Source organism: Sebastes umbrosus, chromosome 6 (genome assembly GCF_015220745.1).
Source record: "Sebastes umbrosus isolate fSebUmb1 chromosome 6, fSebUmb1.pri, whole genome shotgun sequence".
Taxonomy (NCBI): domain Eukaryota; kingdom Metazoa; phylum Chordata; class Actinopteri; order Perciformes; family Sebastidae; genus Sebastes; species Sebastes umbrosus.
Genome location: NC_051274.1, coordinates 32,771,951 through 32,788,170, shown reverse-complemented (window position 1 = coordinate 32,788,170; position 16,220 = coordinate 32,771,951). Strand labels below are relative to the sequence as shown.

At 40.8% G+C, this 16,220-nt stretch overlaps 1 protein-coding gene across 3 annotated transcripts in view; it reads right to left on the bottom strand.

Annotated features, from left to right (window-relative positions):
- The window catches only part of LOC119489607 (thymocyte selection-associated high mobility group box protein TOX-like), a 116,856-nt gene that overhangs the window by 51,858 nt on the left and 48,778 nt on the right, over positions 1-16,220 (bottom strand). For all 3 annotated transcript variants that reach the window (XM_037772284.1, XM_037772285.1, XM_037772283.1), the window contains one exon: positions 9,728-9,787. In XM_037772284.1, coding sequence (XP_037628212.1) covers positions 9,728-9,787 — 60 coding nt within the window. The remainder of the gene's footprint in view (positions 1-9,727; positions 9,788-16,220) is intronic.

Below are 16,220 nucleotides of genomic sequence, written 5' to 3'. Positions count from 1 at the left end.
AGGTAGAGGATGGAAAGAGAAACACTTTCACTGAAGTATAAGAGGGGGGGGGGGGAGGTGTTGTGAAGTGAGGAGAGTGTTGCAGTTGTGGCGGTGGTGGTGGTGGGGGGGGGTATAATGGTGCATTGTGAGTCACTGTTAAGTAACGGTGCCTTTTCACATCAGCATCGACCCACATTGGGCGTGCAGTGCCAGGGTGTACTGAGGTGTAGGAGAGAGAGGAGAGGGGGGGACATCAGCTGGTCCTACAGGCCAAACAACATCTGGATTTATATTAACAGTTGATTGACAAAACATCATGTCAACTGCTTCTTCTTTTTTTTTATTTGAAATAGCTAGACATTATAGGATAATCTAAATGTATACCACCTTCATATCTGTACGCTAAATATGAAGCTACAGCCAGCAGCTTGTTAGCTTAGCTTAAACAAACAAGATATAATATGTTAATAATTAGTGCGCTTCAGAGTTGTTGGTATGCAGATTTTCTTTTTTTAACCTTAGGACAGAGCCAGGCTAATTATTGACCCGTTTCCAGTTTGTATGCTACGTTCTTGCTTGTTTGCATATTCTGGGCGACATTGCGGAACCTCTTTTTTTACGTAGCGCTGCATGTTGTTCAGGTTGTTCAGCAGTTTTTCTCGCAGCTGGTTCTGCTCAATAATACACTCCTCCATAGAAGTTAGCCTTAAATATTTCCATTTTGTAGCTCGCTTACTTAGTTAATTTGTACCTGTAACCTGTTCTGCGTTGGACAAAAACAAAAATACTTAACTGCCACAGTGGCAGGCAGTGAAAAAAGTCAATTTCCGACCCTGCTCACGCGCATCACACACTGCAGGGCGCCAAAGTTTCGCTGTTCACCAAAATGAAGCGGCCTATCGCTGATTATTTAAAAAAAACAAATGAGGAGAGAAAGGAGGAAGCTGGTGGTGAGGGAGAGTCTAACAGAGGTGCCGACTCAGACACCACCGACGATGAATGTGCAACAGGCACGGAGAGACTGGATGAAAGACAGGTGAAGAAAAAGAAGTGCCACTTTCAGCCACAGTGGCTAACACAGTACCCGTGGTTACGGTACGAGAGGAACACTGTGCTTTGTGTTTATTGTAGGCAATGTGGTCCGTCCATTGCAGGTGACTCTAAACTTGTTAGTTAAAATATTTTGCAAATATCAAGTTTCACTGGGGTATGTAAATTAAGACAACTATTTATTAGCTTGCAAGGTCATTGATTAATACCATGCTGTAACCCAAAAAACAGGGTGCGACCAAATCATGTGCTTGTGCGACCAACTGAGAAAGTTGGTAGCACCAGTGCTACCAGTGGAAAAGTTAGTCTTTGTATGTATATGCTTTGGCAACATCTTTTGATGAAAACGTAGTGCCAGTAAAGCTTCGTTGAACTGAGCTGAAGTGAACTGAGAGTGGTGAAGGGACGGATGAATTGTGTGTAAGAAGTTAAGTTGATGTTTGTGAGACAGGTGAAAGGAGTCGGGTGGGTGAAAACGCAGAGAAAGAAGGAGAAAGACGGAGAATGAGAGAGAGTGAGGGTGTGTCACAGTTAAGAAAATACACCAAAATAAACAGACAGAAACAGAAAGGCGAGGAGAAAGACAGAGAGAGAGAGAGAGAGAGAGAGAGAGAGGAAGAGAGAGAGCCTGTATCCAACAAGTGAGGTTTCTATTCTAATCTCGACCATCAGCTACTGTTCTCTTGCAGCCGGCCAAATCGATATAGACGCACGGCTCAGCAAGACACCTGGAAAACGAAAAAACACAGAGGCACAAACAGCCTGAAATCTGCTGCTTCTCCGAAGACCAGTGGCCCCCGAGTCTCCTCTTTAGCACAGGAACACCATGCAATAAGTACAAGTTGAAGAGATGTACAAAAGGACTCTCCCTCTTCCTGCCACCGGCTTGTTTTCTCCTTCAAAACTTCATCCCTAACCAGCTATTTCTCTAAATCTACCTCCTTTTTTTGCCTCTAATTTTCCCTAATCTATCGTATGCACACGTAAACACATGGACATGCTTCACATAGACTTGATTATAGGGTGAGGAGAAGCCAGCCAAAACATACAGAAATATACATGAAGTCTGCACAATAACTCAAACAGATCAGGCCTGATATGAATCTAAATGAAGGACACTAATTGTCCTTTATACAAAATTAGAATATGTGTGGGCGTGGTTGGAGGCAGCCATTTTGGTTTGGCTGTTATCACTCTCATGCAGCTATTATAGTGCTGCAAAAATATACTCTGCAGTCAGCATTATTTGGCATGCATGTGGATGATAGCCTGATAATCAGACTGAATTTTCACCTTTTTATTCGGCCTGAAACCATGCTGAAGTTTTGTGTTTGGGAGGCGGGTTTATTTCTTTTTTGGAAAAAATATGCTGATTTAAGAGTTGTTATTTCTGTAAGTCTGATTATAACAAAACAGAAAGATGTAGAGCTGCAACGCCAACTATTTTATTATATTCTTATATTGATTATTCGGTTTGAGTAATTTTTTTAAGAAAAAAACGTTAAAGATTCTCTGATTCCAGCTTCTTAAATGTGAATATTTTCTGGTTTCTTTAGTCCTCTATGACTAGTAACCTGAATATTTTTTAGTTGTGGACAAAACAAGACATTTGTGGACGTCAGCTTTGGCTTTTGAGAAACACTGATCAACAGTTTTCACCAATTTCTGACATTTTATAGACCAAACAACTAATTGATTAATCGAGAAAATATCGACAATGAAAATAATCGTTAGTTGTAGTCCTAAAAAGATGACGTTCCCGTTCTTAATAGAAAACTCTGAATGGCTCGGTTGTTTTCATAACCGGGGAATCAGCAGTCAGTGAGCACCCACCAGACCTACAATTTGAATTTATTTGAATCGGTGACTAAATCTGTTGTTTTAGGCTTCTGAAACAAGAATATGAGAGTGATTCAAACTCTGTACGGCTCCCTGTTCGTAGCTATACCTAGGAGAAGTAATGCACTGTAATTTGTGCATCCCACGAGAACAATTCATGTGTGCATTCCAATACCAAAACTACCATGCCAAAAATACCAGGATGTCCTACTACATTCAGTCGTATTTTTCAGTTTGCAATCCAGCATGCTTTTCTGTCTATTCTGACCCACAATCCTCTGCGTAGCGGATATATGAGCAAGAGTGTCAAAACGTAATGTTATGATGAAGTAGTACGTCCCAATTGTATGCATACTGCATGCAACAGTACGTACTTTTTAGGGCAGCTGCAGTATGTACTGAAAGGAAAAAGTATTTGGATTTGGAAAGCAGCGCTTATGTAATCCACGTGAACCAGGAAGTGTAAAGAACGACAAACGCCATGTAAAACACCAGACATTTGCTCAGGAGACCGGTGTTTGTATCCCGTTCGAAACCAGAGGTCAACGTTGATTTATATGAGACGTAACTTCTGTACTTAAGTAACGCCACTTCTGGAGTTATTTTAACCCAAACCACCACCTTTTCCTAAACCTAACTAAGTAGTTTTGTTGTCTAAACGTAACCAAGTTGTTTCCTGTGAAGACAGAAGTTTATTTTGAAAAGACTGCATGCATGTAACGAGCAAAAATGTACACGTGTTGCTGGACATTCATAGGAAAACGCACAAAAAATGAGGAATAACTTTTCATAAGATATCATACCAACTGTTGCACTAGAACATTCTCAGTCAATAAGGATAATGGAGATGTTTAATAATCTTTAATTCAACAAACTATCCCTTTTAGTAGCTTTGTGTGTGGGCAGATACAACAGCGCTGGCTGATCAACAAAATAACACGCCCACACTTTTTTTGCATATACAGTATAGGCTGAAACCTCAACAGATGAACCAAATGGAAAACATCAATATCAAAACGTCTGGGAGCTCCATATGTGCCGCAATATCTTGTACAGAAACCGTAGAGTATTCAAAGCCTTGAAAACATCTTGTTTGAATGGACAGATTGTGTCCGAGCATACAGTAAACGGCCCCTTTAAAGCTGTTTCTGATTAGCGGTTTTTCTCTTTTGAAAAGCTCAGAGATGTTATGTGTAATGCAATCTCCCGGCTGTGTCAAACTGCTACCTCAGTGCGTATATACGCTGTGGAAGACCCCAGACATGCAAACAAAGGAGTCTCTGTTCTGGCTACATGCACCTTTTTCACAGGCACACATCATGTGACGGCTCGGGTGGGCATCTCAACGCAGTGTTAAAACTTGCATTATACAGTACAGGTTCCTTCTTTGGCAATATGTTTGACCATTATGTAGGTACAGTACTGTATCTCCCCGAAGAATACAAGTCTTACTGTGGTGCTGTTTACACACAATAAACAGCTACTACCTTGCATCTTGTTCTTACAAACACAGCTAACGCATACAAAAAATAATACATATATATATACGTTGCAGAGTGTAGACATATATTCAGCATATTCATTAGACAGTAATCACCATCTCAAATGGATGCATTCCGTATTTGAACTTGTAATTTGTCTGATTTAACTTCAAAAGCAGGCCGTATGTGACAAACCGCTGCACAGCTAATGCATACAATTAAGCATCAATTAAGAAATGATTGACTCACAAGCACAGCGAGCAGTCAGAGTGATGAATTTTGTATGACGCATAAAGAAAATGCAGTCATTTCCTTGGATGCGTTGGCTTTTGAAGATTATTTATAAGTTAACCTCTCCCGACCCCTTTGGCAGGTTAACCGCTTGCGAATGCATGGCTCGAAACCAAGTACTGTTAAAATCCAACAGAAAATGATTAATTCTGGTCAAGATCCCAACATCAGAGGACACGCTAAATTACAAGGAAATATGCATAAACGTATGCACGAGACAGCTAGAATGTAATGATTTGACAAGCTCTAACAATAAAGAGGGGTTAAGGGCGTCGAACCTGTGAGAACGTGCCGATATATCAAGATCAGTGCTAACCACTCTGGTATTTGTTATTAGGGCTGCAACCTTTAAATTGAAGGGGACACATCGTGCACATTTTCAGGTTCAACTCTACTACAACATGTTTACATGCTTTAATGATCAAAAAACATATGTTTCTCCTACTGTCGTTCTGAATATACCTGTATTTAGAGATGTTCTGATACCATTTCTTCCTTCCCGATAGCTGAACTTGTGGTATCGTTTAATAAAGAATAAAGTCATTATATGAGAATAAGGTCATAGGTTTACGAGAAAAAAAGTCGTAATATTATGAGAATGAAGGGAAATGACAAATTAATCACTTAACTTAACTTAAGGGGGAAATTGCCTCTTTTGTGGAGGAGGAAATTACTTTTTTTTTAAGTTATGACTTTATTCTCGTAATATTACGACTTATTTTCTCGTAAAGTTATGACTTTATTCTCGTAATATTACGACTTATTTTCTCGTAAAGTTATGACTTTATTCTCGTAATATTATGACTTATTTTCTCGTAAGGTTATGACTTTATTCTCGTAATATTACGATTTTTTTCTCGTTAAGTTATGACTTTATTCTCGTAATATCACGACTTTTCTTCTTGAAATAGTATGACTTTATTCTCATTAAATCACAACAATTTTCTCGTAATATTATGACTTTATTCTCTAAATTTCAGAGGTCACGTGGCTCGGTCTCTGTGTCCCAAGGTCACGCTGTCGTCACGGTCTGGGTCTCATTCACATGAACGGAGGAATGGAAATAACTCTGGATTCAGCTACTAGTGTGTTTTACAACTTTTAGGACCTAATGATTTAAATAAGGACTATTAGAGTGTTCGTACTGGGGAGTTGATTCACCTAAAAAAAATTATCTGCTGGGCCCAATGGCATCATGTGACGGACACGGAAGTTGTAGTACCGCCATTTGGCCACTACGAAAATTGGGATCGACGACTGGCGCTCTTCCTGGAGGCTTGTTCCAAAGGTAGTTCTCAAACTGTGGGTGGTTTATTCTAATGAGCTTGCATGTGACATTGGAAGGGGAGCCAGATCTGAATGGCTTGTTGAATCACATGTTTTCAGATCCAGCCAGCCCATAAAAAAAACGACTGGGTCGTCTTATTTCACAGTTTGTGGGTTGGTAGACACTCCAGATACCCAGATGTATGTGCACAAGCACTTAAAAAAGTGAGTTTTTCATAATATGTCCTCTTTAAAAGCGAGGGTGCCCATCCTCCAAATTTTAAATTAAATCTGCCGTATTAAAAAAAATCGAATGCCAAACAGTGAACTCTGTGTGTTCGGAGGGGCCATTCAGAACTGGTGTGTAAGCTTGTATTTGACAGCGCTGACAGAGCATCAACTGCAACTGGCATGTTTTGAAAAGCCCAAATTGCTTTATCCACTAAGAAGGTATTTGTTGACACAACACTGCAAACGTGGAATGGGTGTCGATGATTGACACATGACCGGCGCAGCAGAGAAACTACAAAGCTGGACATTTATCCCAATTAGCACACACCCATGTACGCACGCAAAGTGACATAATTAGGGCAGACAAGGAAACGTGGCGAACAACGACGTACCTCATAGTCTGTGATGTGCGCTATAAGTAGACAATAAGCTGCTAAAGCTCCCACTCGACCCCTCATTATAGTCAGTCAATCCTAACATCAAAGGAGAGACAACCCTATGGCTATAGGATGACGGTGTGCGTATGTGTGTGTGTGAGACTTTATGAGAGTGTGTATGGGTTTATGAGCGTATACGTGTGTGTGTTTATGTGCACGTACACATGTTCTCGTTCGTCAATCTTTGCACGGACCAATTTAAGTTTTACACCCTGAGAGTAAGCACATTTTTGCGAAGTGAGGACATTTCGGCTGGTCTTCACCTCTTCAAAGGGCTGTTTAAGGGTTTACAGATGGTTTTAGGGTTAATGTTGTAATTAGATTATTTTAAAGGGTCAGTTCATACAAATTACAAAAAACCCTCTTTGGTAGAAGGGAGCTCCAGTAAAAACAGTTTAGAGGAAGGTTCCTAGATTATCCAGAGTCACTAGAAAATTGTTTCTGAAAAGGGAAGTGGCTGTTAAGTTCTTCAAACATCATTTTTTTCACTCACAGGGGACTTCAGTACATCCAGTATTACATTTAATTCATCCCTTTTGTAATGGGGTGGTAGCAGAAGACAACCTCTGAAAGACAGAATAGCGTCCATCGGGCTGTCGGATTGTTAAGAGATTAATAGTTTATAATATAAGGTCTATACTTGACGTCTGTGTATCGATACGACACGCAACATATTGTGATAGTATGCTGTATTGATTTTTTTCCCACCCCTCTTGGTGGCTGGTGTTACGTTTCAGGTTATGGGCAAGCGAATACATTATGTCAGTGTGGGTCCTCATAAGTATAGTATAGTTTGCACAGTTTGTACAGTAGTGAGTGAAAGTGAAACAAACTGAAATTGAGGATGTCTTCTTGTGCATTTGCTTACGACTTATGAATAACTTTGTGTCAGAGAATGTGTCACTTCCTATTACAGTATGCGTGTAAGTGTGTGAGAGTGTGTGTGTGTGTGTGTGTGCGCCCCGGCGTCCTCAGCCTTCTGGCCTTGTCCCGTGACTCTCTGACAGTATTTGGCGAGGCGCTAATTGACGAGGAGCCTCCACCTCGTCGTGTTTTGTCAGAACATGAAGGCCTCGCTGCTGGATCAACAAATCCTGGAGCTCCAAAATCTGCCATATGTCCGGCCATGTGTTCCCATCTACCAGCTGGGAGCACTCAGTGCCGCGCCTGTCTAACTCTCCGACTGTGTGACTGGGACTGTGCTGCTCCAGACTGGGACAAGTACTTCAATGAGCCTGGACCGGTGACATGTTAGTGCTGGTTTATCTGTGTGAGTGTCGCTAACACGCGGTCGGCGTTGATGGTTTAATCCCTCTGATGTTAAAGATATATGTTATGTTAAAGTGCTTTGGATGAAATCATCTATCACATGTTTTGTGGACTTTGAGGGACACTTTGGCTTATGAGGAATTAAGTGTTTTTTTCCTACTTAGTAAGAGAGGGTCAACGTCATGAACGCCTTTTTGATGCTCCGAGTTCAAGGCTTAATATTGCTGTTATAAACATTTTCAGAGAAAGCTTGAGAGATCAAATGATCTGACAAACTGCAACTTTATTAATATACATTTACAAAACTGCCATTACAGTCGATGTTGTCACTGAGTTCATCTAACAGTTATGCAGCCGAGATCCACCTTGGTTGCACATCTGGATTAGATGCGACAAAAAGCAAAAACTGATTCTAACATATTGACTTAATCTGTGGAGTTGTGAAAGAGATACTGAACTGCACATTAAAACATGTCAGTGCTAACATGCGGATGTTTAGCCGGTATACCATGTTCATCATCATAGCTTAGCATGCTAACATTTGCTAATTAGCACCACAAACAAAGTACAACTGACGTCATTAAACCAAAGTATTTGACAAATCAAAAATGTTGACCTGATGGTGGCACTAAAAACGAGTCAACCTGCTTAGGGAACAAAATTTCATGGCAATCCATCTGTTAGTTAGACGACATGATAGCTCCCTAAAAATGAAGCCAAAACATCTGGATCGCCCCCTGGTGGCTGGCTGCAGTATAGCTCATAAACCCCGCCCCCTCCATGTTAGCAAATGGGACATTTACCAAAATAAAAAAGCCAAAGTACACGTCAAATAATTTTTTCCCAAAGATGGTTCCTGTCATTTTAAGTAGTTCTTATCATACTGATGTTTGTTCGAGTGTTAATTTTTCTGATAAGTTTGGATTTAATTAGTTATTTGATGCTATAAAAAGGGGTTGAGACGTCATGATTGACAGCTGTGATTGACAGCTGCTCTGAGGGAAGTAGTCGTGGAGACGGAGGCTCAGGAAATGTACGAGAGAGGAGATGTAACTTTCCATAACTGTCACGAGTCTGTGTAATAGAACATGTGTCAATTTGATCATAAATGTAGTTATAGACATATTATGGTTGGTTGTTGTGTTATTTAGTCAAACAGCTACCGTGGTGCTAACGTAGCAGCTATGTGGCTCACACTAGCAAGCTGTGGCCATGCTAATGTGCAGACTCTGGCTTCAAATGACGTCAAGATGGCAGTTCCCATAACCGGGATATTTTGGCTTCACTTCTGTACAGTGGGAGGAAGTGGAGGCGCGTCGTCCATCTTTATATACAGTCTGTGGTCTAGTTCAACTCAGTTACTTGGTGATTATATCTACTGTAGCTCCTCACAGATTTCCCAACGTAGGGAAATATGTAAAGTTGATAATTTCACAGATAGCAAAGAAATTATATCAAACATCCGATCCGGTTCACATGCCCCCACGGCCATTGTGGCAGAAACAGTGGTTCCAAATGATAATGCATGTTGTTAGTACTAGTCTTAACTTTTATCATCATCCTTTAAGAAGAGAACACTAATGAGGATTTTAAGTTTTCAGATTCATACCCACAGCGGTTAGCAATGACAGGGTGATCACACACTACTGTGACTTTTCCAGTTTCACCACTGTCTCAATTTACCAGCGACCCCATCTTCAGTTAATGAGCTCCTTTACAGGCAAACACATTAATTTATTAATTTCTCACCAAAACATTTAATTCTATAAACTCGTCTTGTTAAATGCTGACAGCTGCAAAACTTAAAGCTAAATAACACGACAGCTTCCGCACATATTTATTAATACAAGTCTGTGGGGAAAAGATGTGGGGCTGTCTTACCTGGTTTGGCGACCGAAACTCTTGGTTATTGTCATTCATGTACATGTTGTCACCATCAAACTGTGGACAGAAACAGAAAGGAGAAATAAATAAACATGGCATACAAGAGGAAGGTTTTGAAAAAAAAAGAAAGAAAGAAATAAATTGGGGGGCCGCGGAGGTGGTGCGAAGAGGAAAAGCTCTTTACGGGTGGCCTGAAATGTGAGACTAATGACTTTGTCACTTTGGTTAAACCTCGTGGTGGCATGGCAGCGTGGGTAATTACTGCTCGTCAGCGGGCCGGTAATTAGGCTACATAAGCACAGTGACGGGAGATGGGCTTTTCCCTGTGGGCTCTGCTGTGTGTCTGAGAGAGAATGTGAATGAAACTGTGAGTGCATACAGTAGTAAAGGGTGTGTGTGTGTGTGTGTGTGTGTGCCTGTCTTTGAGACTGTGTGGGAGCATGCTGTGTCTTCAGGATCGAGCTAATAAGGCATTGAAAGATCACTTGCTGCAGGTGCCAAAACACTGTTTGACACTACAAATGAACCCTTGACCCCCATGGGTGCTGGGAAACAACACCAGGTCACCAGTTGAGCGCTACATGCAACATGCTAGCTTTGATATCTAGTAGAGCTGTAAATCGATTAATAATACTTAATTGCAAATTAATCACACATTTTGTATCTGTTCAAAATGTACCTTAAAGGGAGATTTAACAATTATTTAATACTCGTATCAACATGGGAGTGGACAAATATACATGTTTTATGCAAATATATATATCTAATTATTATTGTAAATCAATTAACCACTCAAAACAATGACAAATATTGTCCAGAAACCCTCACAGGTACTGCATTTAGCATAAAACAATATGCTCAAATCATAACATGGTAAACTGCAGCCCAACAGGCAACAACAGCTGTCAGTGTGTCAGTGTGCTGACTTGACTATGACTTGCCCCAAACTGCATGTGATTATCATAAAGTGGGCATGTCTGTAAAGGGGAGACTCGTGGGTACCCATAGAACCCATTTACATTCACATATCTGGAGGTCAGAGGTCAAGGGACCCCTTTGAAAATGGCCATGCCAGTTTTTCCTCGCAAAATTTAGCGTAAGTTTGGAGCGTTATTTAGCCTCCTTCGCGACTAGTATGACATGGTTGATACTGATGGATTCATTCGGTTTTTCTAGTTTCATATGATGCCAGTATCTTCATTCTAGCTGTAAAACTGAGCCCGCTACGATCGTAAAATAGCAAGTATTATCGTTATCGTGTTTGTAAACTAAAGGCTAAAGACTTCCCAGCTCTGAGTGGGCTTATAACAACGCAGATTCTGTTTTTAGCTACAGAGAAAATTAGATTCGGCCCCACAAATGGCTCAGCAGCTGAACCTGTGCCGTGTCAAGGTGACTGAGAAACTGCTACCATGTTAAGAAGAGCCGTATAGTGAAATGCCCTTGGCTTTCAAAGACATCAAGCTTCTTTTTTTTCATACCACGACTGCAGCAAATGGAACAAACCTTGACTGGACTGGATAATAACGTTCATGAAACCCAACGTGTCACATAAAGCCTCCTTTTTTTGTTTGTCGACTGAGGTCATTCTTTGTGATATCAATGCACAAGAAGACTCGAGGAAAAGACAAGCAGAGACAACATGATCAAACTAGACAGCATTCCACGTCAAATTCCTCAGATGTGGAGATACGGGGGGCCAGTTTTTAGGTTTGGGGTGGTCCGCTTTTGTGGAAGAAAGCGACCAAAAGATAAACACACGCTAGATATGAGCGAATGGATCATGAGATATACCTGCTCAAAACAATAACTAGGTAGACTAATGGACGGAAATGGGCAGAATTCCTGGGGGTGAAATCTAATATCTACACTGGTAGACAGGGGAGGAAAAAGTCGAAGTAGCTAAATGAGCATGAGAGTGGTGAGAAATTACTGTACATTATTGCAGGAGAGCGGCCGGGGGAATGAGTGGCTGCCTCAGGGCAACGGTTGGTTAACGATGCATATCATGGAAGCCCTTGTGAGGATTCACTTGGTTATTCTAATGATTACATTTACATTCAACCACAAACACGGAACTGAGACAAGCACTGCATTTAAACCTCATTCACACCTCACATGATTAACCCAAAAGACGGCAGGAAAAACTATGTGTTTATTTCAATGTGAATGCTGACTAATTGTTGATTATTTTGATAAATATTGAGATCACGATTATTTTATTATTCATAGATTTTAGGGACAAAATATTTTTATTGCAATTTCACATTTTAATTAAACAGAGCGCCGCGTTGTGCTACATTTCAACCGTCAAAAAATCTCCATAGTGGTTATTTAGAAATACACAATTCAAATGATTAGGAAATAAATTATTGTATTTTTTTTTTATATTTGCTTTGATATTTTAGTCGTTCTAATCTCATATTTATAAGCTGTTTAGAGCTAGTTTTGGGAAGTTAAACAGGTTATAATTCCCTCTCTAATATATATTTTATATTGCTGTGAAAACATGTTTCTCACCAAAAACTACATTTTACAAGATTACATTTGAACGCATCATGATATCGTTATACTTTATACTCTTGGTGCCTTCAAATGAAAGCTTGTGTTTACAACATGGGAAATCGTGTATATGCTTGGCGTTTAGGTGGTTTAGTTGTTTAGAACTCCGCTGCTAAGCAACGGCAATGCTAACGTTACTGTCGGCATCTAGGAGCCACAGAGGCTAACAATTTAGCAAGCTAGCAAGTAGGTAGCATAATGCGGGAAATGCAAAGGTATAATGACAGAGGAGAAAGATGAGGCCGTTGGGAATATCAACATTTTCCTCATACTTATTCTAAAATTACAAAGAAAAACAATATACGACTAAAATGACAATATATTAACTTATTATGTACAGAAAAAATTATCTTCCATGGGTTCCGCTATTTCTAACAAATACGTCACAACTTGTGAACTCTGAGCTTTCAGAAACTTTCCACTAAACAAGGTTGTGAATACCACAAGAGGGGGGCGTTCATATGGACTCTTCTCGAGAACAAACACGACCCCATTTGAAAGCACCGTCATTTTTACCGAGTAGAGTTTGAATGCATCATAATGGAACACAATGGAACCTCGGTTAACGGAGCTCTTAGGCTCCATGCTGTCGGCAGACGAGCCGGTCACCGTGATTACCCTGAGCAGCATCATGGGAATGAATTACAAGTGTCTGATTAAGTTAGTTGTTCCAAAAATCTTTTAATATTGTTCCTCCACGGCTTTTTTTGGACAAATTGCTACTTCACGTGTTCTTAACTCGCACACTGAAGCACTTCCGCACCGGCAAAAACTTGGATATGAGACTGCTGAAAACCGTACGGCTTCGATCGGCTGCTGACTGACGGTGCATCTCCAGCTTTTAGTCTAAGAAGCTCTTGATTTATGCAGCAGAATTTTCTATGAGTGTAGCATTTTAAACATCGATATCGCAGTCGATCATGTTCATTTGACTGCGGGAAGCCAAAATCGTGATCGTGATTAATATTCGATTAACTGTGCCGCCCTATCACTGAGAGGTCCAAAGGGACGTTGACCTTGGTGACACATCTGAATCTAAACTCCTCACATTGAAAGCCTCTACCCCTCGCCTAGCTAAGCAATTTAATTCCATTGCAATCCACTTTGATATCACTGGTGACGTGAAGCCCTTTTGAGAGGATAAGATTGTCTCGGGTGAAATAACGTTGCTGAATAACGTCATTTTTAACCACAAAAACGCCGCCAAGATCTTGTATTTTAGCTTATTTTGCAAACTGAATCCTTCGACGCAAAGCCGTTTTCTTTTAGAAGCAATGAAGTCAGACGATGCTCATTTTCACCAATTACATCTGTCATATATTATTCCCTAAAAAAGGCCAAAGACAGCCTGGAAAGGTCAGCCATTTTGTGCTTCAACATGGCTGCCCCATATATTGCAATGTAAAGCTGTTTCCCCCTGCTCTTCTCTCGATAGCTCTCCTTTGCACCGCCTCGCTCTCCCACTTAAAATGCCAATTTATCCTCGGCTCAATGCTATCAGCTCTGCCATTACTCCACATTTACTGCATCTTCTTTTTCTCTGTTGTTCCCTTTCTCTCTCATTTTCTCCCTCTTGCTCTTTTCTCTCACTCTCTCCATCTTCCTCTTTCCACTCCCCTCTCTCCGTGTTACAACCTCCCTCTACTTCTTCTCCACCTCCCCTCTTTTCCCCCTCTTTCTTCAGTGGGCCTTGGCATCGCTTTCTCATCGGCAGTCTAATTGGGCATTCTGCCTGAGACAAGGGCCTCATTAAGCAGTAATTACACACATGTTGTTTTCGGCAAACATCTCTATTTGGATTGCTTTGCATGGTAATTGTTCAGCAGGGACCACTGCTCGCGATGTTTCCCTCCGTGACACACGTGGTGCCGGGAGAGAGGAATAAAAACATGGAGAAGAAGGATAGAGCAGCAGAGAGAGAGAGAGAGAGAGAGAGAGGGAGAGAGGGAGAGAGGGAGAGAGGGGGGATGTGAGAATAGAGAAAAATAATAATAGGTTGTGGAAGGGAGACAAATTGAGAAATAAAGAATGCATACACGAGAGAGAGAGAAGGAGGATGAGAGTCACAGAGAGGCAGAAAAGAGACAGAGTGAAAGGATGAAGGCGATGCTGAGGCAGTAAATGGAGGAAGACAATGAATAAATGACAAAGAAAGAGGTAGACAGATTCAGTGTGAGAAAGAAAATGAGGTGGAGCGGCAGAGAGAGAGAGAGAATGAAAAAGACATAGAGATGGAGTAAATGAGGAAGAAAAGTGAGAAGACAGTGAAACAGAGAGAGAGAGAGAGAGAGAGTCCCAGAACTAGGTCATGCCTCGCAATCATCGACAAAGCTGAGCGTTTCAAAAATAATGAAGCCACAAGGTGGAAGTAATGCTAACTAGCATATCCAGGGAAAACATGTAATATTTACACAGTGCTAATGGTGCGATGCAATCTTTTCATCTTGGAGTGCACCGGTGAGGCAGTTGGTGGCAGGATCTTCCACTGAAGATTGTTGTTGATTGATGGACAATTCAAATAAGCTCCTCATAAAGCCTTCTAGGCAACATCTGGTTGTGGGAGGGGAGGTAGGGGGGGTTGGGGCGGAGATGAACCGCTTGTGTGTGTGCCGGTGTAACGCCACGACTGTCCAGTCATTAGAGAGAAAAATGACCTTGCAATGATGGAAAAATACATTTTGATAGACAGGAAACCAATTATCTAGACTTAATGATTAACTGGACCTAATGATTTGATAAAATACCATTTCATGCATCTGATAATATCAATAACTAAACTACAATTCGGGTTTATTTATCACAAGCTTGTCTCAGCGGTGGAAAGTTTGTCAGTACATTTGCTCAAGTACTGTGCGTCAGTAAAAGTTTGAGGTATCTCAGGTAGTATTTACATTTTATGCTACTTTCTTAATTTTTTTCCCACTAAAGTTACCGCTTACTTTATTGATTAGTTGTCAACTATCAAGTTAATCACCAACTATGTTGATAATCGATTATTCGGTTTGAGTAATGTTTTGAGAATAAAAGTCAAAATTCTCTGATTCGCTGTGCTCCGGCTGGTGGGCGGTGTTTGGTATTTCCTCAACTTGATCTCAACATGGCTGCCGGGTCACAAACCTTCTCTTTTTACAGCTAAACAGTACACTACAAGATGTTTCTGAAAACATCTGAGGACAGAAATAGGCATTACAGTAACAGAATATTGATTCATATTTGATCAGCACTGCCTAGATTGACCGTTTGATCGGAGTTTGTGAGTTTTTGACAGCTGCTCAGAGACGGCAAGGCTCCAGGTCAGCTCTGATTGGTTGTTTTCCTCCGGTCTGTGAAATCTTACAGATGCCGTTAGGAGCACTGGAGGACACAGATTACCTGTCTCATGCACTACAGTCAGGATATAGTGACTGCTTTATAAAAAATAACGTTTTTAATCATATTGCTCCACTTCTACCCGCTGCAGCTTTAATCGCGATTAAACGTTTGAATCGATTGACAACCCTAATATTTTGTATTATTACACAACGTTGTGGAATACTCGATTCTGATTGGTTAATCACGCCATTCTGCGGTCTGTTATTTCTTTATAGTAGACCGTTGCTATGTATAACAGACCGTTGCTATGTATAGCCGACTGTTGCTATGTATAACAGACCGTTGCTATGTATAACAGACCGTTGCTATGTATAACAGACCGTTGCTATGTATAGCCGACTGTTGCTATGTATAACAGACCGTTGCTATGTATAGCCGACTGTTGCTATGTATAACAGACCGCTGCTATGTATAACAGACCGTTGCTATGTATAACAGACCGTTGCTATGGGCGCAGTTCTGATGTCGGACTCTGGAGGACCGTTTTTGTGTCAAATTAATGATTTCTTCAGTAAGTAGCCGTGTAATATGCGGGATTATGTACAGCTAGCGGGTC